Genomic DNA, 25271 nt, shown 5'->3' with positions numbered 1-25271 from the left:
TGGGCATGGGGAGAGAGAGGGAGGGAGAGAGGTATCGGGAGAGATAGAGATGGGCATGGGGAGAGAGAGGGAGGGAGAGAGGTATCGGGAGAGATAGAGAAGGGCATGGGGAGAGGGAGGGAGAGAGGTATCGGGAGAGATAGAGATGGGCATGGGGAGAGAGGTATCGGGAGAGATAGAGATGGGCATGGGGAGAGAGGTATCGGGAGAGATAGAGATGAGCATTGGGAGAGAGAGGGAGGGAGAGAGGTGTCGGGAGAGATAGAGATGGGCATGGGGAGAGAAAGGGAGGGAGAGAGGTATCGGGAGAGTTAGAGATGGGCATGGGGAGAGAGAGGAAGGGAGAGAGGTATCGGGAGAGATAGAGATGGGCATGGGGAGAGAGAGGGAGGGAGAGAGGTATCGGGAGAGATAGAGATGGGCATGGGGAGAGAGAGGGAGGGAGAGAGGTATCGGGAGAGTTAGAGATGGGCATGGGGAGAGAGAGGTATCGGGAGAGATAGAGATGGGCATGGGGAGAGAGAGGGAGGGAGAGAGGTATCGGGAGAGATAGAGATGGGCATGGGGAGAGGGAGGGAGAGAGGTATCGGGAGAGATAGAGATGGGCATGGGGAGAGAGAGGGAGGGAGAGAGGTATCGGGAGAGATAGAGATGGGCATGGGAAGAGGGAGGGAGAGAGGTATCGGGATAGATAGAGATGGGCATGGGGAGAGAGAGGGAGGGAGAGAGGTATCGGGAGAGATAGAGATGGACATGGGGAGAGAGAGGGAGGGAGAGAGGTATCGGGAGAGATAGAGATGGGCATGGGAAGAGGGAGGGAGAGAGGTGTCGGGAAAGATAGAGATGGGCATGGGGAGAGAGAGGGAGGGAGAGAGGTATCGGGAGAGATAGAGATGGACATGGGGAGAGAGAGGGAGCGAGAGAGGTATCGGGAGAGATAGAGATGGGCATGGGAAGAGGGAGGGAGAGAGGTATCGGGAGAGATAGAGATGGGCATGGGGAGAGAGAGGGAGGGTGGGAGGTATCGGGAGAGATATAGATGGGCATGGGAAGAGGGAGGGAGAGAGAGAGGTATCGGGAGAGATAGAGATGGGCATGGGAAGAGAGAGGGAGGGAGAGAGGTATCGGGAGACATAGAGATTGGTATGGGGAGAGAGAGAGGGAGGGAGAGAGGTATCGGGAGAGATAGAGATGGGCATGGGGAGAGAGAGGGAGGGAGAGAGGTATCGGGAGAGATAGAGATGGGCATGGGAAGAGGGAGGGAGAGAGATATCGGGAGAGATAGAGATGGGCATGGGGAGAGAGAGGGAGGGAGAGAGGTGTCGGGAGAGATAGAGATGGGCATGGGGAGAGAGAGAGAGGGAGGGAGAGAGGTATCGGGAGAGTTAGAGATGGGCATGGGGAGAGAGAGGGAGGGAGAGAGGTATCGGGAGAGATAGAGATGGGCATGGGGAGAGAGAGGGAGGGAGAGATAGAGATGGGCATGGGGAGAGAGAGGGAGGGAGAGAGGTATCGGGAGAGTTAGAGATGGGCATGGGGAGAGAGGGAGGGAGAGAGGTATCGGGAGAGATAGAGATGGGCATGGGGAGAGAGAGGGAGGGAGAGAGGTATCGGGAGAGATAGAGATGGGTATGGGGAGAGGGAGGGAGAGAGGTATCGGGAGAGATAGAGATGGGCATGGGGAGAGGGAGGGAGAGAGGTATCGGGAGACATAGAGATGGGCATGGGGAGAGAGAGGGAGGGAGAGAGGTATCGGGAGAGATAGAGATGGGCATGGGAAGAGGGAGGGAGAGAGGTATCGGGAGAGATAGAGATGGGCATGGGGAGAGAGAGGGAGGGAGAGAGGTATCGGGAGAGATAGAGATGGACATGGGGAGAGAGAGGGAGGGAGAGAGGTATCGGGAGAGATAGAGATGGGCATTTGAAGAGGGAGGGAGAGAGGTGTCGGGAGAGATAGAGATGGGCATGGGGAGAGAGAGGGAGGGAGAGAGGTATCGGGAGAGATAGAGATGGACATGGGGAGAGAGAGGGAGGGAGAGAGGTATCGGGAGAGATAGAGATGGGCATGGGAAGAGGGAGGGAGAGAGGTATCGGGAGAGATAGAGATGGGCATGGGAAGAGGGAGGGAGGGAGGGAGGGAGGGAGGGAGAGAGGTATCGGGAGAGATAGAGATGGGCATGGGAAGAGGGAGGGAGAGAGGTATTGGGAGAGATAGAGATGGGCATGGGGAGAGAGATGGAGGGAGAGAGGTATTGGGAGAGATAGAGATGGGCATGGGGAGAGAGAGGGAGGGAGAGAGGTATCGGGAGAGTTAGAGATGGGCATGGGGAGAGAGAGGGAGCGAGAGAGGTATCGGGAGAGATAGAGATGGGCATGGGGAGAGAGAGGGAGGGAGAGAGGTATCGGGAGAGATAGAGATGGGTATGGGGAGAGGGAGGGAGAGAGGTATCGGGAGAGATAGAGATGGGCATGGGGAGAGGGAGGGAGAGAGGTATCGGGAGACATAGAGATGGGCATGGGGAGAGAGAGGGAGGGAGAGAGGTATCGGGAGAGATAGAGATGGGCATGGGAAGAGGGAGGGAGAGAGGTATCGGGAGAGATAGAGATGGGCATGGGGAGAGAGAGGGAGGGAGAGAGGTATCGGGAGAGATAGAGATGGACATGGGGAGAGAGAGGGAGGGAGAGAGGTATCGGGAGAGATAGAGATGGGCATTTGAAGAGGGAGGGAGAGAGGTGTCGGGAGAGATAGAGATGGGCATGGGGAGAGAGAGGGAGGGAGAGAGGTATCGGGAGAGATAGAGATGGACATGGGGAGAGAGAGGGAGGGAGAGAGGTATCGGGAGAGATAGAGATGGGCATGGGAAGAGGGAGGGAGAGAGGTATCGGGAGAGATAGAGATGGGCATGGGAAGAGGGAGGGAGGGAGGGAGGGAGAGAGGTATCGGGAGAGATAGAGATGGGCATGGGAAGAGGGAGGGAGAGAGGTATTGGGAGAGATAGAGATGGGCATGGGGAGAGAGATGGAGGGAGAGAGGTATTGGGAGAGATAGAGATGGGCATGGGGAGAGAGAGGGAGGGAGAGAGGTATCGGGAGAGATAGAGATGGGCATGGGGAGAGAGAGGGAGGGAGAGAGGTATCGGGAGAGATAGAGATGGGCATGGGGAGAGAGGTATCGGGAGAGATAGAGATGAGCATTGGGAGAGAGAGGGAGGGAGAGAGGTATCGGGAGAGATAGGGACTGGCATGGGGAGAGAGAGGGAGGGAGAGAGGTATCGGGAGAGATAGAGATGGGCATGGGGAGAGAGACGGAGGGAGAGAGGTATCGGGAGAGATAGGGATGGGCATGGGGAGAGAGAGGGAGGGAGAGAGGTATCGGGAGAGATAGAGATGGGCATGGGGAGAGAGAGGGAGGGAGAGAGGTATCAGGAGAGATAGAGATGGGCATGGGAAGAGGGAGGGAGAGAGGTATCGGGAGAGTTAGAGATGGGCATGGGGAGAGAGAGGGAGGGAGAGAGGTATCGGGAGAGATAGAGATGGGCATGGGGAGAGAGAGGGAGAGAGGTATCGGGAGAGATAGGGATGGGCATGGGGAGAGAGAGAGGGAGGGAGAGGTATCGGGAGAGATAGAGATGGGCATGGAGAGAGAGAGGGAGAGAGGTATCGGGAAAGATAGAGATGGGCATGGGGAGAGAGGGAGGGAGAGAGGTATCGGGAGAGATAGAGATGGGCATGGGAAGAGGGAGGGAGAGAGGTATCGGGAGAGATAGAGATGGGCATGGGGAGAGGGAGGGAGAGAGGTATCGGGAAAGATAGAGATGGGCATGGGGAGAGAGAGGGAGGGAGAGAGGTATCGGGAGAGATAGAGATGGGCATGGGGAGAGAGTGGGAGTGAGAGAGGTATCGGGAGAGATAGAGATGGGCATGGGAAGAGGGAGGGAGAGAGGTATCGGGAGAGATAGAGATGGGCATGGGAAGAGGGAGGGAGAGAGGTATCGGGAGAGATAGAGATGGGCATGGGGAGAGAGAGGGAGGGAGAGAGGTATCGGGAGAGATAGAGATGGGCATGGGGAGAGAGAGGGAGGGAGAGAGGTATTGGGAGAGATAGAGATGGGCATGGGGAGAGAGAGGGAGGGAGAGAGGTATCGGGAGAGATAGAGATGGGCATGGGGAGAGAGAGGGAGGGAGAGAGTTATCGGGAGAGATAGAGATGGGCATGGGGAGAGAGTGGGAGGGAGAGAGGTATCGGGAGAGATAGAGATGGGCATGGGAAGAGGGAGGGAGAGAGGTATCGGGAGAGATAGAGATGGGCATGGGAAGAGGGAGGGAGAGAGGTATCGGGAGAGATAGAGATGGGCATGGGGAGAGAGAGGGAGGGAGAGAGGTATCGGGAGAGATAGAGATGGGCATAGGAAGAGGGAGGGAGAGAGGTATCGGGAGAGATAGGGATGGGCATGGGAAGAGGGAGGGAGAGAGGTATCGGGAGAGATAGGGATGGGCATAGGAAGAGGGAGGGAGAGAGGTATCGGGAGAGATAGGGATGGGCATGGGAAGAGGGAGGGAGAGAGGTATCGGGAGAGATAGGGATGGGCATGGGAAGAGGGAGGGAGAGAGGTATCGGGAGAGATAGGGATGGGCATGGGAAGAGGGAGGGAGAGAGGTATCGGGAGAGATAGGGATGGGCATGGGGAGAGATCATCAGCAGAATATAATGGGGCAGAAGAACTTGCACTTACAGTGAGGTGCCTTGAAGAGCAATTACCTGGAGGCTGGAGATCTCTGGGAGAAGGCCACGTCATCTCTCCGTCCATGTGCCCTGGGATGTCCGGTGGCTCTGGTGGGCTCTCCGCAGCCCAGCAAGACTTAGGCGGTCGCGCGGGGGTTGGTGGGAGGTGGGATAGGCAAAGACGAGGCTGCTGATGCAGGGCATGGTGAGAGAGGGGAGGAGGCGGCTTGCCTGATGGTACTTTTTTACAGCTAGGTGCTACACATAAATATATATTTATTTCTCTGACGTCCTAGTGGATGCTGGGGACTCCGTCAGGACCATGGGGATTAGCGGCTCCGCAGGAGACAGGGCACAAAAATAAAGCTTTAGGATCAGGTGGTGTGCACTGGCTCCTCCCCCTATGACCCTCCTCCAAGCCTCAGTTAGGTTTTTGTGCCCGTCCGAGCGGGTGCAATCTAGGTGGCTCTCCTAAAGAGCTGCTTAGAAAAAGTTTTTAGGTTTTTTATTTTACAGTGAGTCCTGCTGGCAACAGGCTCACTGCTACGAGGGACTTAGGGGAGAGAAGTAAACTCACCTGCGTGCAGGATGGATTTGCTTCTTAGGCTACTGGACACCATTAGCTCCAGAGGGATCGAACACAGGCCCAGCCATGGAGTCCGGTCCCGGAGCCGCGCCGCCGACCCCCTTGCAGATGCCGAACAGTGAAGAGGTCCAGAAACCGGCGGCAGAAGACTTTTCAGTCTTCATGAGGTAGCGCACAGCACTGCAGCTGTGCGCCATTGTTGTCACACACTTCACACCAGCGGTCACGGAGGGTGCAGGGCGCTGCGGGGGGCGCCCTGGGCAGCAATGAGAATACCTTGTTCTGGCTAAAAAATACATCACATATAGCCCCTGGGGCTATATGGATGTATTTAACCCCTGCCAGGTCTCAGAAAAACGGGAGAAGAAGCCCGCCGAAAAGGGGGCGGGGCCTATTCTCCTCAGCACTCAGCGCCATTTTCCCTCACAGAAATGCTGGTGGGAAGGCTCCCAGGCTCTCCCCTGCACTGCACTACAGAAACAGGGTTAAAACAGAGAGGGGGGGCACTTATTTGGCGATATGATTATATATATTAAAATGCTATAAGGGAAAAACACTTATATAAAGGTTGTCCCTGTATAATTATAGCGTTTTGGTGTGTGCTGGCAAACTCTCCCTCTGTCTCTCCAAAGGGCTAGTGGGGTCCTGTCCTCTATCAGAGCATTCCCTGTGTGTGTGCTGTGTGTCGGTACGTGTGTGTCGACATGTATGAGGACGATGTTGGTGAGGAGGCGGAGCAATTGCCTGTAATGGTGATGTCACTCTCTAGGGAGTCGACACCGGAATGGATGGCTTATTTAAGGAATTACGTGATAATGTCAACACGCTGCAAGGTCGGTTGACGACATGAGACGGCTGGCAAACCAATTAGTACCTGTCCAGGCGTCTCAAACACCGTCAGGGGCGTTAAAACGTCCTTTTACCTCAGTCGGTCGACACAGACACGGACACTGACTCCAGTGTCGACGGTGAAGAAACAAACGTATTTTCCTTTAGGGCCACACGTTACTTGTTAAGGGCAATGAAGGAGGTGTTACATATTTCTGATACTACAAGTACCACAAAAAAGGGTATTATGTGGAGTGTGAAAAAACTACCTGTAGTTTTTCCTGAATCAGATAAATTAAATGAAGTGTGTGATGATGCGTGGGTTTCCCCCGATAGAAAATTATTGGCGGTATACCCTTTCCCGCCAGAAGTTAGGGCGCGTTGGGAAACACCCCTTAGGGTGGATAAGGCGCTCACACGCTTATCAAAACAAGTGGCGGTACCGTCTCCAGATAGGGCCGCCCTCAAGGAGCCAGCTGATAGGAGGCTGGAAAATATCCTAAAAAGTATATACACACATACTGGTGTTATACTGCGACCAGCGATCGCCTCAGCCTGGATGTGCAGCGATGGGGTGGCTTGGTCGGATTCCCTGACTGAAAATATTGATACCCTTGACAGGGACAGTATTTTATTGACTATAGAGCATTTAAAGGATGCATTTCTATATATGCGAGATGCACAGAGGGATATTTGCACTCTGGCATCAAGAGTAAGTGCGATGTCCATATCTGCCAGAAGTTGTTTATGGACACGACAGTGGTCAGGTGATGCAGATTCCAAACGGCACATGGAAGTATTGCCGTATAAAGTTATTTGGGGTCGGTCCATCGGACCTGGTGGCCACGGCAACAGCTGGAAAATCCACCTTTTTTTACCCCAAGTCACATCTCAGCAGAAAAAGACACCGTCTTTTCAGCCTCAGTCCTTTCGTCCCCATAATGGCAAGCAGGCAAAAGGCCAGTCATATCTGCCCAGGGATAGAGGAAAGGGAAGAAGACTGCAACAGGCAGCCCATTCCCAGGAACAAAAGCCCTCCACCGCTTTTGCCAAGTCCTCAGCATGACGCTGGGGCCGTACAAGTGGACTCAGGTGCGGTGGGGGGTCGTCTCAAGAGTTTCAGCGCGCAGTGGGCTCACTCGCAAGTGGACCCCTGGATCCTACAAGTAGTATCCCAGGGGTACAGATTGGAAATTCGAGACGTCTCCCCCTCGCAGGTTCCTGAAGTCTGCTTTACCAACGTCTCCCTCCGACAGGGAGGCAGTATTGGAAACAATTCACAAGCTGTATTCCCAGCAGGTGATAATCAAAGTACCCCTCCTACAACAAGGAAAGGGGTATTATTCCACACTATATTGTGGTACTGAAGCCAGACGGCTCGGTGAGACCTATTCTAAATCTGAAATATTTGAACACTTACATACAAAGGTTCAAATCAAGATGGAGTCACTCAGAGCAGTGATAGCGAACCAGGAAGAAGGGGACTATATGGTGTCCCGGGACATCAAGGATGCTTACCTCCATGTCCCAATTTGCCCTTCTCACCAAGGGTACCTCAGGTTCGTGGTACAAAACTGTCACTATCAGTTTCAGACGCTGCCGTTTGGATTGTCCACGGCACCCCGGGTCTTTACCAAGGTAATGGCCGAAATGATGATTCTTCTTCAAAGAAAAGGCGTCTTAATTATCCCTTACTTGGACGATCTCCTGATAAGGGCAAGGTCCAGAGAACAGTTGAAGGTCGGAGTAGCACTATCTCAAGTAGTTCTACGACAGCACGGGTGGATTCTAAATATTCCAAAATCGCAGCTGTCTCCGACGACACGTCTGCTGTTCCTAGGGATGATTCTGGACACTGTCCAGAAAAAGGTGTTTCTCCCGGAGGAGAAAGCCAGGGAGTTATCCGAGCTAGTCAGGAACCTCCTAAAACCAGGAAAAGTGTCAGTGCATCATTGCACAAGGGTCCTGGGAAAATTGGTGGCTTCTTACGAAGCGATTCCATTCGGCAGATTTCACGCAAGAACTTTTCAGTGGGATCTGCTGGAAAAATGGTCCGGATCGCATCTTCAGATGCATCAGCGGATAACCCTGTCTCCAAGGACAAGGGTGTCTCTTCTGTGGTGGCTGCAGAGTGCTCATCTACTAAAGGGCCACAGATTCGGCATTCAGGACTGGGTCCTGGTGACCACGGATGCCAGCCTGAAAGGCTGGGGAGCAGTCACACAAGGAAAAAATTTCCAGGGAGTGTGATCAAGTCTGGAGACTTCTCTCCACATAAATATACTGGAGATAAGAGCAATTTACAATGTTCTAAGCTTAGCAAGACCTCTGCTTCAAGGTCAGCCGGTATTGATCCAGTGGGACAACATCACGGCAGTCGCCCACGTAAACAGACAGGGCGGCACAAGAAGCAGGAGGGCAATGGCAGAAACTGCAAGGATTCTTCGCTGGGCGGAAAATCATGTGATAGCACTGTCAGCAGTGTTCATTCCGGGAGTGGACAACTGGGAAGCAGACTTCCTCAGCACGACCTCCACCCGGGAGAGTGGGGACTTCATCGGGAAGTCTTCCACATGATTGTGAACCGTTGGGAAAGACCAAAGGTGGACATGATGGCGTCCCGCCTGAACAAAAAACTGGACAGGTATTGCGCCAGGTCAAGAGACCCTCAGGCAATAGCTGTGGACGTTCTGGTAACACCGTGGGTGTACCAGTCGGTGTATGTGTTCCCTCCTCTGCTTCTCATACCTAAGGTACTGAGAATTATAAGACGTAGAGGAGTAAGAACTATACTCGTGGCTCCGGATTGGCCAAGAAGGACTTGGTACCCGGAACTTCAAGAGATGCTCACAGAGGACTCATGGCCTCTGCCGCTAAGAAGGGACTTGCTTCAGCAAGTACCAGGTCTGTTCCAAGACTTACCGCGGCTGCGTTTGACGGCATGGCGGTGGAACGCCGGATCCTAAGGGAAAAAGGCATTCCGGAAGAGGTCATTCCTACCCTGGTCAAAGCCAGGAAGGAGGTGACCGCACAACATTATCACCACATGTGGCGAAAATATGTTGCGTGGTGTGAGGCCAGGAAGGCCCCACGAAGAAATTTCAACTCGGTCGATTCCTGCATTTCCTGCAAACAGGAGTGTCTATGGGCCTCAAATTGGGGTCCATTAAGGTTCAAATTTCGGCCCTGTCAATTTTCTTCCAGAAAGAATTGGCTTCAGTTCCTGAAGTCCAGAAGTTTGTCAAGGGAGTATTGCATATACAACCCCCTTTTTGTGCCTCCAGTGGCACTGTGGGATCTCAACGTAGTTCTGGGATTCCTCAAATCACATTTTAAACCGCTCAAATCTGTGGATTTGAAATATCTCACATGAAAAGTGACCATGCTGTTGGCCCTGGCCTCGGCCAGGCGAGTGTCAGAATTGGCGGCTTTGTCTCACAAAAGCCATATCTGATTGTCCATTCAGACAGGGCAGAGCTGCGGACTCGTCCCCAGTTTCTCCCTAAGGTGGTGTCAGCGTTTCACCTGAACCAGCTTATTGTGGTACCTGCGGCTACTAGGGACTTGGAGGACTCCAAGTTGCTAGATGTTGTCAGGGCCCTGAAAATATAGGTTTCCAGGACGGCTGGAGTCAGGAAAACTGACTTGCTGTTATCCTGTATGCACCCAACAAACTGGGTGCTCTTGCTTCTAAGCAGACGATTGCTCGTTGGATTTGTAGCACATTTCAACTTGCACATTCTGTGGCAGGCCTGCCACAGCCTAAATCTGTCAAGGCCCATTCCACAAGGAAGGTGGGCTCATCCTGGGCGGCTGCCCGAGGGGTCTCGGCATTACAACTCTGCCGAGCAGCTACGTGGTCGGGGGAGAACACGTTTGTAAAATTCTACAAATTTGATACCCTGGCTAAAGAGGACCTGGAGTTCTCTCATTCGGTGCTGCAGAGTCATCCGCACTCTCCCGCCCGTTTGGGAGCTTTGGTATAATCCCCATGGTCCTGACGGAGTCCCCAGCATCCACTAGGACGTCAGAGAAAATAAGATTTTACTTACCGATAAATCTATTTCTCGTAGTCCGTAGTGGATGCTGGGCGCCCATCCCAAGTGCGGATTGTCTGCAATACTTGTACATAGTTATTGTTACAAAAAAATCGGGTTGTTATTGTTGTGACCCGTCTGTTCAGAGGCTCCTACGTTTGTCATACTGTTAACTGGGTTCAGATCACAAGTTGTACGGTGTGATTGGTGTGGCTGGTATGAGTCGTACCCGGGATTCAAAATCCTTCCTTATTGTGTACGCTCGTCCGGGCACAGTATCCTAACTGAGGCTTGGAGGAGGGTCATAGGGGGAGGAGCCAGTGCACACCACCTGATCCTAAAGCTTTATTTTTGTGCCCTGTCTCCTGCGGAGCCGCTAATCCCCAAGGTCCTGAAGGAGTCCCCAGCATCCACTACGGACTACGAGAAATAGATTTATCGGTAAGTAAAATCTTATTTTAAAACATAAGACCACACTAACAGATATATATATATATATATATATATAATTTGTGTGTGCATATGTTTTAAAGTTTGTCTTATATTAAGTCAGTATGTTAAAGACACCCTCCTTCTCGACTCTCTACAATTGCCCCATGCAGATACACAGCTGCAGCTATCAGGACACCCGGCCCCCTGTCATCACCCTTCACCTCGGCACCCGCCACCTCTCCCCCTTCCTCCGGCATGCGAGACTCACAGAACCTGCTGACAAAGTCCGCGCGCCTCAGCCGGACAGCTCAGTCTCCCCATATGGAGCTGCGGCTGCCTGAGAGAGGAGCTGTGCGCCGCAGCTCCTACTACAGTAGATTCAGGACGCCGCAGCTGCCGTGATAAAGGTGCTCAGCTCCTCTGTATATTAAAAAAAAAGCATCGGTCAGCTACGCCGATGGATCGGCGGGCAGGAGGGGGGTTCCAGGTACTCGGAAACCCCCCCTGCGTGCGCGTATGTACTTTATACATAAATGATGTAGGATGACCTGTAAGATGGGGGATCTGCGATATTTGCTGCGGTCCCTTCATTTTGGTTTGCAAAAGAGGATATACTCTATATATATTTACCAAACTTCTGGAAGCTTGGCCTCTGACAACCAGCATAATCTATAACAGACAAGGCAATCTTAACGTATGGCACAATTGCCAACTACAGACAAACAGTGGTAGTTGCTCAATTATTCCTGGAGATAATTATATATCAGGTGCTAGAAGAGGGTAGGGGTCTCAAACAAACAGCAGACAGAGATGGGGGTTGTTTCCCCCTCTCCCCCCTCCCCACCCCCACCCAGTATCCCCCCAGCACACTACAAATTACCTGTAACCATACCGGAACCTATCTGGTAATAGAATTTCAGGGAAATTGGTCACATGCGTTTGCAAAGACATATTTAGCTGCTGAGCCGCGCCAAGGCTTCTCCGATATCAGCAGTCCTAACACTACAAAATGGCAGTGCCCACAGAGGGCAATGTGATTTGTCTACAGTAAGGCCTCATGATAAAGGCTCATACTAAAACGCATCCTGACATAGGGGCCAGCTTACCTAATTACCAGATAGGTTCAGGTATTGTTACAGGTAATTTTTAGTGAGCTGGGGGGAAAGCACCCCCCTCTGTCTGCTGTTTGTCTGTGACCCCTCCCCCTTCCAGCACCTGATATATAATTATCTCCAGGAATGACTGAGCAACTACCATTGTTTGTCTGCATGTGTGAGAAGGCATTGAATGGGAGCAGCATTTGGAAGGCATGCTGTTCCTTGTAGTGCTAATGGGAGATCCTGGGGGTGGCTCCCGGGTAAGTTAGCTCTCTGTCTGGATGCATTTTAGTATGAGCCTTTATCATGAGGCCTTACTGTAGACAAATCACATGGCCCTATGTGGGCACTGCCATTATGTAGTGTTAGGACTGCTGATATCGGAGAAGCCTTGATGCGGCTCAGCAGCTAAACATGTCTTTGCAAACACATGTGACCAATTTCTCTGAAATTCTATTACCAGATAGGTTCAGGTATTGTTACAGGTAATTTTTAGTGTGCTGGGGGGATACCAGGGGGGAAAAAAGCACCCCCCCTCCCTATCACACTGGGCAACTGATTCTAGGGGCCTATGAGCACGGGCAGGCTGAGCTGGGAAGCATAGGTTCTCTGGGTGGTGCATACTTGGTGATATTTTGGCTGCCCCCTCCGGGAATATGGTGCAGGATACTGGGGGCGTGTCCACGGGGGCTGATGCTAAGTATGGGCTGTGCAGGGGCGTATCCACAAAATTGTGTCATCGTAGACCCGCCCTCACTACACAATGTTTTGATTACAGGCATCACCTACCCCCCCTTTACCCTTGCCTGTGGGAGATTGTGCGCCGCTGCGGGGATTTGCAGGCAGGTGGCGGCTTGCCCACTCTTCCGGGGGGGCGGGATCGCCACCCGATTTTCGGGAGCCTCCCGGCCATTCCAGTAGGGTATGGGCTGGCTTCTTGGGAGGCAGGTAGGACATGCTGCACAATATTCTCTACCTGCCTCCCAGGCTGCAGCCAGACAGTGAATGGCTGTCAGCATGCTGATTGGTGGATGGCTGGAGCTATCCACCAATCAGAGTGCTTGCAGCCATTCACTGTATAGAAGCATGTGGACAGATTGCGGACTGAGCTGTGAAGGCATATGTAAAAATAAGTAAAAATTGAACTTCAAAGCCTTATCTGCATTCAGGGATGGTGAGAGGAGCGAGGGGACGAGTGGCACCAACGTACTCTGGCCCAGATCTGTCCCAGTAGGCGCAGCCACCCCTGCAAGGTGGTGCAGAGGGCCCCAATTTTGGCGACAGGGTATAACTGCACCTTCACATGTCTGCCATAGCTTCCTAAATAATGTATGGTCAATGTGATAGGCAAGACCAGTGATGGTGGCAATCACAAAATATGTGGACAAACAGAAGTGCAACCCTGTCCACCGCCATACTAAGACCCTAAGGATGACAGGTAAATGCAATGTCTTATCTCTAATCATATTATTTACAGAACCTCCAAACAATCCTGAGGATGACGAAACCGAGGACGTCTTCTCCCGTATCCTAAGGTTCAACAAAGGTGAAAATCTTACTATATTCCAAGCATATGAGGCTGTGAGGATGACGCACCATTTTCTGCAACCTTCCTCTATTCCCCTTTCAGGATCCATGGTGAAGCTGTACCATGGGGATATTGTCATGGACACAACCTACAGCGCTACCCAGTGCGCTAATTGCCTCTGGCCCAAATCTGAGGACGGCACAGTAAAGGTCCCTTACAAGCTGTCATCGAGCTACAGTGAGTGTGGAAGCCGTAACAGGTGGCAGCAATCTGGGCCTCCAAGGCCGAAACCTCAGGAGTGACAGACTGCAGGCAGGAACTTGGCCTGGAATCAGGACATTCATGTGCAACTGTCAGAATTCACGGACAAAGTAGGCTATTTAAAGACAGCTTTTAGGGCGACATGATTCGTTATCGCTGAGCTAGAAAATGACACCAAGAACAACATCTAGTGATTGTTTTATATTTGTTTGTTCTTCCCTCCATATCTTTAAAAAAATGAGTCGCTACTATAAAACAGTTTTATTTTTCTCAATTATTGACTAAGATGCATTTAAAGTCCCTTGTCGCCTGCCCACAGTAAAGGCAGATGGTCGCTAGAATGGAGTGATAGCTGTAACAGGAGCAATACATTGAGACGGCTGCCTCCACCATAGTAGACTGTCTAAGAAGACTTTAATGTCTCATTATTACTGTAATAATCTAAATTGTCTCTCTCTCTGCTCTCAGGTGGTCCAGAGAAAGCGATAATCACTGAAGCCATGCAGACCATCACAACAATGACCTGCATCCAGCTCGTGGAGAGATCCACAGAGAAGGACTATCTGAATATCCACTCGGGAAGTGGGTATGTTATACTGCAAACCTAGAGGTCAGAGAGTAAAGAGGTTAAAACCAGTGGTTAATAAATATCTAGCTTCCGGGGGCACTTTGGTGAGGAGTGGATGCATGTAACCCAGTGACGGTCTCAGTGTTGGCCTGGAGCATGAAGGACCCACCAGGGAATGCAGTGGTAGGGGCCCAAGCTTAAGGAGTGTGGCCAGCCACCAGAGGGTATGGTCAACCACCACAGAGAGACTTGGCCAACCATTAGTGAGGGCATGCAATGAACAGGGCTCCTTCATAAAGGTGGGGACAGGGGCGTGTCAGGACCACCCACTTTGATTGGCCGGAGGGCTAATCTTGGTGTAGTTTCCATAGAAACAAACCAGGCATCCTAGTTAATCCATGATCCTGCTTGACCAAGTTATTGACCTCTAGAGGAGAGTTCATGGGGCCCACCAGGGATTTCCCCTGCACACATGTGGGCCAGTATGAACCTGTATGGGCTTTGTAATACCCCTTTCACACCAAAATGCCAGGTCCAACCTGGGCTATTGAACATGGTTTCAAGCTGTGTCACTGTGGCTGAAGCCCTGTTCACACCACAGGCTGGACCCGAGATATTGCCTGGTAGACCCATTTAATTCTGCCCCACAGGATACCCAGGAGTATCATGAGTTTGACCGTTGTAGCGACCAGGGTTGGATTCCAAAGTAACCCAACCCAGATACTGTAGACCCTTTCCGACCATGCCAGGCCTAGAAGCTTGGTGTGAAAGGGGTATAAGTCACCCAACCAACATTAAACACATCTGTCTGCTTCAAACTTTAAGATGGGACACACAGGAAATAGATTTTCTTCTGCACCTCAGGCAACACAAAGCTCTTTGTTGTGGTATGTCCCAACAAGGGGCGGATTGGCCGTAGACTCCATAAATGGCTAATCATCAATGGTTGTTAGCCATTTATGTTCAATGGCCATCACTACCCTGATCCCTGGTATGGGCAGCAGCATGGGGCCAGCTCTGTTTAATTTTGTGTGGCCTCTCCCCAAGGACCAGCCACCTTACTGTATGAGCAACCAATCAAGCTGACCACGCTGTGTTACGTGTGTTATTTTGGAGCCTGGGGATCTTCCAGCGATCAGATATTCATGCAAAATTCCACCTGTATTCAGAGTCAGCCGCATCTGTGTGACCGCACCATGCCCGGGCCAGCGCTTACGAGAGCAGATGCCGTCACTAATATCTAATACCTGCATATGCACTGGCCCCATCCTCGGCGTAGGAGAAACGACTGAATGCCCTGTCTGGCAGCGCCGTTTCACCTCTCCGGCTGTACGGCTTGTTGTTTCTATAATGTATCCCAATCTGTAACCGCATATATCACTGTGTTTTTTTCCGAGGATGCGCAGTGCGAAAATATTCAAAGTATGCCCCAAAGGTTAGTACATATGGAGCCTCCTCATCTTGGCCTTTAATAGGATTAAATGAGCTAGGGCAGTCAGACTTAATTCCCTGCTGTAATGACTTAGGTGGTCATTCCGCATTGATCGCTCGCTAGCAGTTTTTAGCAGCCATGCAAACGCTATGCCACCGCCCTCTGGGAGTGTATTTTAGCTTAGCAGAAGTGCGAACGAAAGGATCGTAGAGCGGCTACAAAATTATTTTGTGCAGTTTCAGAGTAGCTTCAGACCTACTCAGCGCTTGCGATCACTTCAGACTGTTCAGTTCCTGTTTTGATGTCACGAACATGCCTTGCGTTCGCCCAGCCACGCCTGCGTTTTTCCTGGCACGCCTGCGTTTTTCCGAACACTCCCCTGAAAACGGTCAGTTGACACCCAGAAACGCCCACTTCCTGTCAATCACTCTGCGGCCAGCAGTGCGACTGAAAAGCTTCGCTAGAACTTGTGTGAAACTACATCGGCCTAGGTGCAGCAGAGAATTCTAGATGAGCATGGCTCCATCTGTATAGCGCTCACACTGCATCAGTCCCAAAATCCATATATACGGATTAACCTGTAATAAAACAATGGCAGTAGATAGGATATATGCTGAAACATGTCATTTCTTTACTCAAATAAAGATGGATAATGATGATGGCTGTGAAACCAAGCGTGCATCTCTGCATACCGGCAACTGAGTGTGGATCATTAGATCTACAGTGTCTAGGTCGACAATGTTTAGGTCGACCACTATAGGTCGACAGTCACTAGGTCAACAGGGTTTATAGGTCGACATGTGCTAGGTCGACAGGTCAAAAGGTCGACATGAGGTTGTTGTTTTTTGGGGGTGTCGTTCTCTTCGTAGAGTGACCGGGAACCCCAATTAGTGCACAGCGTCCCCTTGCATGGCTCGCTTCGCTCGCCACGCTGCGCTCGGCACAGATTACCGTTCCAATCGTAGTCCACGTGGATCGTTAAGTATGAAAAAGTTCAAAAAAAGGAAAAAATGGGAAAAACTCATGTCGACCTTTTGACCTGTCGACCTAGCACACGTCGACCTAGAAACCCTGTCGACCTTCCAACCCTGTCGACCTAGTGACTGTCGACCTATAGTGATCGACCTAAACATTGTCGACCTAGACAATGTCGATCTTCAGACTGGATCCCCAGCAAATATCCACATCTTCTTCCATGTGCGCAGTTCGGGGGTATCACAGACCTCCCCTAATAGACGCAGATAGTAGCATGTATGGCTCTCTCATATTTTGTAAATGATCCTCGTTACTATTTCTGTCCCCAGGTGCTGGTCTTCTATTGGGAAAATTGGGGGTGCTCAGGAGCTATCACTGATGAACACAGGCTGCCTGGCGCGCGGAATCATACAGCACGAGATCCAGCACGCTCTGGGGTTTTACCACGAACAGAGCCGCAGTGACCGAGATGAGCACGTCGACGTCATGTGGCAAAACATTGCCGAAGGTACAGACAATAAATTAATGCTTGATTTACCAGCTCTTCTTCATTTTACCTGCATTCTCCTGCTGTGTTTCATTGATGTGATTGGCTGCGAGTATTTAATATCCCCGCCCACTTAAACTGAGAACATCTGTGACATGTAGGAGATGTAAGTCTGACATTACATCAATGGTGGATTTATAGATGGTGCCATATAATGCAGTTAGTACATTGTATTATGCTCTTGTGCATACTAGCATGCAAAAGTCTTTCACTAAACCTAATATGTTTATTTATATTTCTCTGTCATAATGAATATCAATTTTAATTGATAACGAAACGAGACTGTAGGACTTTCGGACTTTACTTCAAATGTACTATACTTAATTTACCGTATTATTTGTAAACACACGTGCATTTAATTTTCATTACAGTCCCGAGAGTTTATTGATAGGCTAAAGTATGTCATTTAGAGCTGACCGTTAATAAATCTGGCATGTATGTTGATTCATTTTATTCAATAATATTTTTTTGTATTTTAAAATATATTTTTTGTAATTTTATTTTTTATACTGTAACTTAAGGTAAGCAAGGGCGGTGTAATAAATTGGGAGGGGTGGGGGTGGGGAGCAGTGTAAAGAGGGAACACTGGGGGTCATTCCGAGTTGATCGCTCGCTAGCTACTTTTTGCAGCGCTGCAATCAGATAGTCGTCACCTATGGGGGAGTGTATTTTCGCTTTGCAAGTGTGCGAACACTTTTGCAGCCGAGCCGTACAAAAAAGTTTTGTGCAGTTTCTCAGTAGCTCTGAACTTACTCAGCCGCTGCGATCACTTCAGCCTGTTCGTGTCCAGAATTGACGTCAGACACCCGCCCTGCAAACGCTTGGACACGCCTGCATTTTCCCAACCACTCCCAGAAAAAGGTCAGTTGCCACCCAAAAAACGCCCTCTTCCCGTCAATCTCCTTGCGTTCATCTATGCGAAAAGGAATCTTCTTTAAATCCATCGCTCATCAACGATCCGCTTTGTACCCGTACGACGTGCCTGCGCACTGCGGTGCATATGCATGCGCAGTTTTGCAGAATTTTGACCTGATCGCACCGCAGCGAAAAAACCTAGCGTGCGATAAGGTCGGAATGACCCCCATTGTACTTTGCTTTACCTTTCCAGGGTCCTTCTCAAAGCTGGTTTTGCCAATGAGATAAAATCATCTGACGCTGGGGCTGCCTTTATAGAGAGTCATTATTACTATAAAGATAATTAAGGCTGGTGAAATGATAATAAAATAATACGCCAATATAAGGACTTGACATCTGTAATAAAATGTTATATATACATGTGTTTTATAGTTACATTCATTTAAAACAAATGATGTTTTTACATGCAGGTGATTGGGGTGAATTTGAGTTAGCTAACACAAACAACATGGATCTGCCGTACGACTACGCCTCAGTAATGCACTATGGAAGGTGAGAGGGGTCACTGGGGCCTGTAGAGGATACTCACACACCTGAGCAATGTTTCACTGTATCACAGTTAATTGTGCAAGAACAGAACTAAGAGATCTATTTACTAAGCCCTGGATGGAGATAAAGTCGCTGGAGATAAAGGGGGTCATTCCGACCAGATCACTCACTGCAGTTTGTCGCAGCGCAGCGATTGGGTCGGAAACTGCGCATTTGCCGGCGCCGCAGTGCGCCGGCGCATAACAGCTTTCGTTGCCTAGCGATCGCCTCTGAAACAGAGGCGGTCGCTGGGCGGGAGGGGGCTGAGCGGCAGCGTTAAGCCGCCCTTTAGGGGGAGCGGTCCGGCCAATGAGGGCGTGGCCGGACCGTTGACCAGCGGCTGCGACAGTTAACTCCCGGCCGGCCGCAGTAGCTGCGCTGGCCGGGAGTTACTCCTCAAATACAAAGGCATCGCCGCTGTGCGATGCTTTTGTATTTGTGCAGGAGGGGGCACTGACATGCGGGGCGGACTAGCCCTGTGCTGGGCGTCCCCCCGCATGTCAGGGAAGATGATCGTAGCTGTGCTAAATTTAGCACAGCTACGATCAACTCAGAATGACCCCCAAAGTCCCAGCTAATCGGTTCCTAACTGCTATGCCACAGGCTGTGTTTGAAAAATGTCAGTTAGGAGCTGATTGGCTGGTACTTTACCTCCAGCGACTTTATCTCCTTCCAAGGCTTAGTAAATAGACCCCTGAGAGCCTTATGCGAATTTAGCTGTTTGCGGCACTCATCTTGCAAAGTTTTGTACTGTGCGCACTCTGGACCAGGCATGCTCAAATTTACCCCTCCTGCCCCTAGATACCCGCTACACCTGCCATTAATACCCCTTTCACACATACATCTAAAATCCAGGTTTTTGCACTTGAACGCGCATCGACCTGGGTTTTGGTAAGTGTGAAAGGCAACTATCCGGGATGGAGTCCGTGTCTACGACGCTACTCTTTACCAGGGTAAGGCTGAGAACCGGGAATTTGCAGGCTTGATAGACCCGGTAATTTCCCGGGATGTATGTGAGAAAGGGGTATTAATAAGAATACCGCTCCAAAATGTTAATAATAATCTTCAGTATTATAAGTAAACAGGTGTGGATCATTGACTCGACAATAACTAGGTCGACAGTCATTGGGTCGACCACTATTGGTTGACAGTGACTAGGTCAACACCTGAAATAGGTCGACACGATCATTAGGTCGACACGGAAATGGTAGACGTGAGTTTGTTATATTTTTTTGATGTAATTTTCTTCGTAAAGTGACCGGGAACCCCAATTAGTGCACCGTATCTGAAGCACGCCATGCTTCCGGCAAGGTTACTATTCCCAATCGCAGTCCACATAGTAAAGTATGAAAAAGTTAAAAAATGAAGAAGAAAAAAAACAAATGTGAAAAACTCATGTTGACCTTTTCATGTGTCGACCTTTGCCATGTCAACCTAGTGACCATGTCGACCTATTGCATGTCAACCAATAGTAGTCGACCTAAGTGCTGTCCACCTGAAGACCGGATACCAAGTAAACTGGGGATGTTGTAGAGATTGGCCCATTAGTAGTTCCAAATTAGCAGAACTGAAGCGTTTCACGGTGTGATAACCTACCACTTCATCTGATGAAGGTTGGGTCATTCCACAGTGAAGCTTAATTATAAGACAAAATAAGGAGTTCTACTGACCTTCTGATTGACATTTCCACAACCTGGCTGGTCCTCTACATACTCAAATATCCCAGTATTCCTCTCGCAATTCAGATAGGCAGAGAATGGGAACTCCAAACCAACAACACCACGGCATGCCTAGATGGAGAGAGAATGGGAACTTCACACTGACAACACCAGGGCATGCCTAGATGGATAGAGGATGGGAACTTCACACTGACAACACCAGGGCATGCCTAGATGGATAGAGGATCGGAACTCCACACCAACAACACCATGGCATGCCTAGATGGATAGAGGATGGGAACTCCAACCCAGCAACACCACGGCATGCCAAGAAGGAAAGAGGATGGAAACTCCACACTGACAACACCAGGGCATGCCTAGATGGAGGGAGGATGGGAACTTCACACTGACAACACCAGGGCATGTCTAGATGGAGAGAGGATGGAAACTTCACACTGACAACACCAGGGCATGGCTAGGAGAGAGGATGGGAACTCCAAACCAACAACACCAAGGTATGCCTAGAAAGAGAAAGGGTGGAAAGTCCAAACCAACAACACCAAGACATGCCTAAAAGGAGAAAGGGTGGAAACTCCAGACCAACAACACCAAGGCATGCCTAAAAGGTAAAAGGGTGGAAACTCCACACTGACAACACCATGGCATGCCTAGAAATAGAGAGGATGGAAACTCCACACTGACAACACCACAGCATGCCTAGAAATAGAGAGGATGGAAAGTCCATATTCCCAACACAATGGTACAGTATGTCCAGAAGAAGAGAGGATCACAGTGCTGGACCTTTGGAGCTTTGGGTGGATGCACCAAAGTAGGGAAACACCAGACTGAACATAAGCAAAACTATTTTACCGTATGTTACTGAACGCTAAACACAAACACAACTCATTTTTTTCCTTCTTATTTAAAATCTTGGTAATTTGAAAACAAGAATATTTGAACACTTGCTTCAGTGATTGACGTCTGACGGCAGCTCCTATATCGTTGCAGGTACTCATACTCCAACACATCTGGGCAACCGAGCCTCACACCCAAACCGGACCAGTCTGTAGATATTGGCCAGAGATATGGACTCAGCCCATTAGATGTTTCTAAGATTAAGACGCTCTACAATTGCGGTATGTGACCAAGGGCACATTTGTTTAAACTAATCTGACTATTCCAAATTATATATGTGCAAACAATCTGCAGTAGTGGATGTAGGAGTTGGAAAACTCTGACTTAAGGTGTCCCATCAACTGATCATCTTTACATTTATAATTAATTGCCTTCAGGGATCGCCCTTGTTCCTGCGCCATTTATTATTAGATGTTCTTATTAGTAGATGTTCTTCTTTCAGATAAGTGCAGTTTTCTGTTGACGGGGCTGCAGGGAACTTTGGATGTTCAGTCCTCCATTTCGCCATATTCAGAAGAAACAGACTGCATCTGGCTTGTCAGCGTCAACAGAAATAAGGTAATTTCAGGTCTGGTACAAAACTAAACAAACAATTACTGTGGGATTAGGCAAGAGTGTCCTGGCTGGCTGCACATCGCATGATAATCCAGGAATACATTAGCTAACACGGATGGAGAGCTATGTAGCGCAAATAAATTATTCCCTTTAAATACATAAGATGCTTTTTTGCTGGTTCCACTTGAGTTGCAATTGTGTGAGCACCTTCTTAGAACCGACCTGTAATCAATCAGTGCATCAACTTGGCCACAGAACTGACCATCCTGCAACAATCTGAAGCAATAGAATGTTCACAGGACTAGATCAGCTTGTAGCCAATCAGGACATTAGAATTCTAACAGGAATAGACTAATCTACAGCCAATCAAAGCAACAGCGTCCCCTGGACTAGACTAACATGTAGCCAATCAGGAACAGTAAGTAGTCCATAGGACTGTGACTATATCAACCTGTAGCCAATCAGAGCATTAGAATGTTCACAGGACTAGATTAATCTTTAGCTAATCTGTGGATTACAGCAGCTGGATTAAGTTTTGGAAGGACCGGGGTACTAAAGACGGGGGTGGGGGCGACATATGGTGTTACATAAAGAGCATTGTGTCATAATACGTGAAAGTAAGAGAGAGTGGGGGAGAGAAAGAGAAAGAGAGAGAGTGATAAAGGGGTTCTACTATGTAATAAAGGGCTAGATGTACTAATCGATATTGCCGGCCATCGCACAAGGTCACACATGGACAGAGACACACACACACATACACACCCATCCAGGGTCACACACAGGGGAGTATGTGCAGTATCCGTCCGGTAACCGTTCTCTCTATTGGAGCAGCATGTCCCCAGTCAGAGCGCTAGGCTGACCTATACCCAATGTGGGTAACTGAACATTCACCTGGCGTGACCACCACCTTGCACAGCCTGTAGCCAATGAGCTCATTGCATCATTCACAACACAAGAATTTACAGACACAACTGGCAACACAAGGTGCTACATTTCCCTTCTCCGTATGGCACTATATATTTGAAACTTACTGCTGAGCTATAAAGCATTACATATGATGACATTTGCAACATTTAAGTATCTGAAATTATATTTCATGTTTTACAGGCAGTCCTGCAGTTTGATATATTTGATGTTTCACCTTCTGCTGGATGTACTTCTAATTACATTACAGTATATGATGGGCCAAGCAAAAAGTCCCCTTTGCTGTTAGACAGAGTGTGTGGAAGTCAAGAGCTCCCTCTTCTGGTAGCCTCAGGAGGCACCATGCTGCTAGAACTTGTTGGTGATAAGACGCTTACATCCGCGGCTAACGTAAAGGCCTCCTACGGTTTAGGTACGAAGCACCTTGCTCATTACTAGATAACATTACGGACCCCGCATTAGTTTGCAAAAAGTTCTCTGAAGCACTAGAGATAAAAAAAAAATGCAGATGTGAAGACAGGAAGGTACAGCCGTACTCACTGTTGTATACACACTGGTTCTCATGGAGCGAAGCTTCATCGTAGTGGGGTTCTGTACAGTTCACCAGCCGGTGATCGTCTGCTGCAAACAGGTAGCGGTGCAGAGATACGGGTACAGCTGCAGGCAGGTAATCACTGGGGTCTCTCTCTGTGTTTTCTCTAGTGGACTGCGGTGGAATGTACACAAGTAACAATGGCACAGCCACTTCTCCTGGTTACCCGGATCTGTACCCAAACTTGTCAGATTGCATTTCCATCATATGGGCTCCTGTGGGATATCGGGTAAGGTAGTCTGTGTTTGCTATGCACCGGCCTAGGGTACGCACTGCTGGAGCTATAACTGCCCCCAATTTCTTCTTCAGATTGTCCTGAACTTCACAACCTTCGATCTGGAGTTTTCCAGCTCTTGTCTCTACGATTACCTTATAATTAATGATGGGGGTAGAATGGATTCACCGCTGTTGGGCAAATACTGCTGCAGCGTCCACATACCGACCATCACCTCCTCCGGAAACGCTCTCCTGTTGCAGTTCCACAGCGACAGCTGGTTCAACAAAGCCGGTTACTCCGCTTTCTACTATTTCGGTAAGCAGCCATGTTTGTTTATCGCTCAAGGTTTAGCGCGGAATATCTCTGTATGGTAAATGTACGTTATGGCCAACAGGACAAAGCTAAAGTAATTCATTAGAATAGAAATGAGGTAAAGAACAGGGTTTACATTCGTCTGTACGGGTTCTAGGGGGTCATTCCGAGTTGATCGCTCGCTAGCAACTTTTTGCAGCTGTGCAAACGCATAGTCGCCGCCCACAGGGGAGTGTATTTTAGCTTTGCAAGTGTGCGAACGCCTGTGCAGCCGAGCAGTACAAAAACAGTTTGTGCAGTTTCTGAGTAGGTCTGAACTTACTCAGCCGCTGCGATCACTTCAGCCTGTTCTTCCCCGGAATTGATGTCAGACACCCGCCCTGCAAACGCTTGGACACGCCTGCGTTTTTCCAACCACTCCCTGAAACCGGTCAGTTGACACCCAGAAACGCCTTCTTCCTGTCAATCTCCTTGCGATCGGCTGTGCGAATGGATTCTTCGTTAAATCCATCGCTCAGCAACGATCCGCTTTGTACCTGTAGGACGCGCCTGCGCATTGCGTTGCATACGCATGCTCAGTTTTGCCGTGTTTTGACCTGATCGCAGCGCTGCAAAAAGTTGCTAGCGAGCGATCAACTCGGAATGACCCCGCTAGAGTCCTGAGATTTCCCGTGTGATGCAGGATCCAGGGTGGGTAATTCAGAGTTGATCGCACCAGCAAATTTGTTAGCAGTTGGGCAAAACCATGTGCAGTGCAGGTGGGGCAGATGTAACATGTGCAGAGAGAGTTAGATTTGGGTGGGGTCTGTTCAAACTGAAATCTAAATTGCAGTGTAGAAATAAAGCAGCCAGTATTTACCCTGCACAGAAACAATATCACCCACCCAAATCTAACTCTCTCTGCACATGTTACATCTGCCCCCCCTGCAGTGCACATGGTTTTGCCCAACTGCTAACAAATTTGCTGCTGCGATCAGGTCTGAATTACCCCCAGGGAGCAGTGGTTCTGTGTGCCGATGTTCTGTCTGTCCGTAATATTGCCTCCACCTGATTGTGCTGTGGTCTATTACTCATTATATGATTTATTATTTTACAGTGCAATAAACCCAAAGGAAGAGAAGACGCGTTCTCTCCAGTCTTATCCTGGCGTGGTGCAATATTATCCAAATACAATCTGATACAGACGGATATTCTCCTGAATTTACAGATCAGCAATGATATCCCGTTTCATGCGTAGAAAGCTTTATAAAGTGATTGTAACTAATTTGCAATGTACCTGTACATGATTAATGAGTAATACACAGGGAATAAATAAAACACTATTGTAAACCTTGCAGGACTAAACATGCGGAGGGTCAGACTCAGACTGTGCAGCGGATGGTGTAAGATATGTTACAGAGGGACATATTTATCAATTATTTGTCCTAATAATAATAATAATTTATTACTGTCGCTTATCGCCGGGATGTATGAAACCACAGATCCAGGTTCAGGGTTAGTGTCATTTACAAGAGATATCCAATCCAGAACCTGTGGGTCATTCAGCCCTGGCTGCTGATGCGGGCCGCAGCGCAGTTTGCCGGCAAAACTGCGCATGTGCAGCAGACACAGAGCGGCTGCGCAGATACACATATTGCGGTG

General features: G+C 49.5%; 1 protein-coding gene across 1 annotated transcript; it reads left to right on the top strand.

Moving 5' to 3' along the window:
- Nucleotides 1-13185: 13185 nt before the first annotated feature.
- Nucleotides 13186-24940, top strand: LOC134969859 (embryonic protein UVS.2-like). The gene is made up of 11 exons (XM_063946058.1): nucleotides 13186-13249; nucleotides 13334-13468; nucleotides 13961-14078; nucleotides 16797-16975; nucleotides 18340-18421; nucleotides 21124-21251; nucleotides 21473-21588; nucleotides 22693-22921; nucleotides 23212-23330; nucleotides 23411-23633; nucleotides 24727-24940. The coding sequence occupies exons 2-11, from the start codon at nucleotides 13339-13341 to the stop codon at nucleotides 24732-24734; spliced, it is 1332 nt and encodes a 443-aa protein (XP_063802128.1). The 5' UTR covers nucleotides 13186-13249; nucleotides 13334-13338; the 3' UTR covers nucleotides 24735-24940.
- Nucleotides 24941-25271: the final 331 nt, after the last annotated feature.

This window comes from Pseudophryne corroboree, chromosome 11, assembly GCF_028390025.1.
Source record: "Pseudophryne corroboree isolate aPseCor3 chromosome 11, aPseCor3.hap2, whole genome shotgun sequence".
Taxonomy (NCBI): domain Eukaryota; kingdom Metazoa; phylum Chordata; class Amphibia; order Anura; family Myobatrachidae; genus Pseudophryne; species Pseudophryne corroboree.
This window is presented reverse-complemented; position numbering and strand designations above follow the sequence as displayed.

Excerpts from the sequence above, each read along its gene's own strand:
- LOC134969859 (XM_063946058.1), top strand. The coding sequence starts at position 13,339 with ATGGTGAAGCTGTACCATGGGGATATTGTCATGGACACAACCTACAGC. Across the intron at positions 13,469-13,960 it reads CAAGCTGTCATCGAGCTACA|GTGGTCCAGAGAAAGCGATA; the intron begins GTGAGTGTGGAA and ends CTCTGCTCTCAG. Across the intron at positions 21,589-22,692 it reads TCAGCGTCAACAGAAATAAG|GCAGTCCTGCAGTTTGATAT; the intron begins GTAATTTCAGGT and ends CATGTTTTACAG.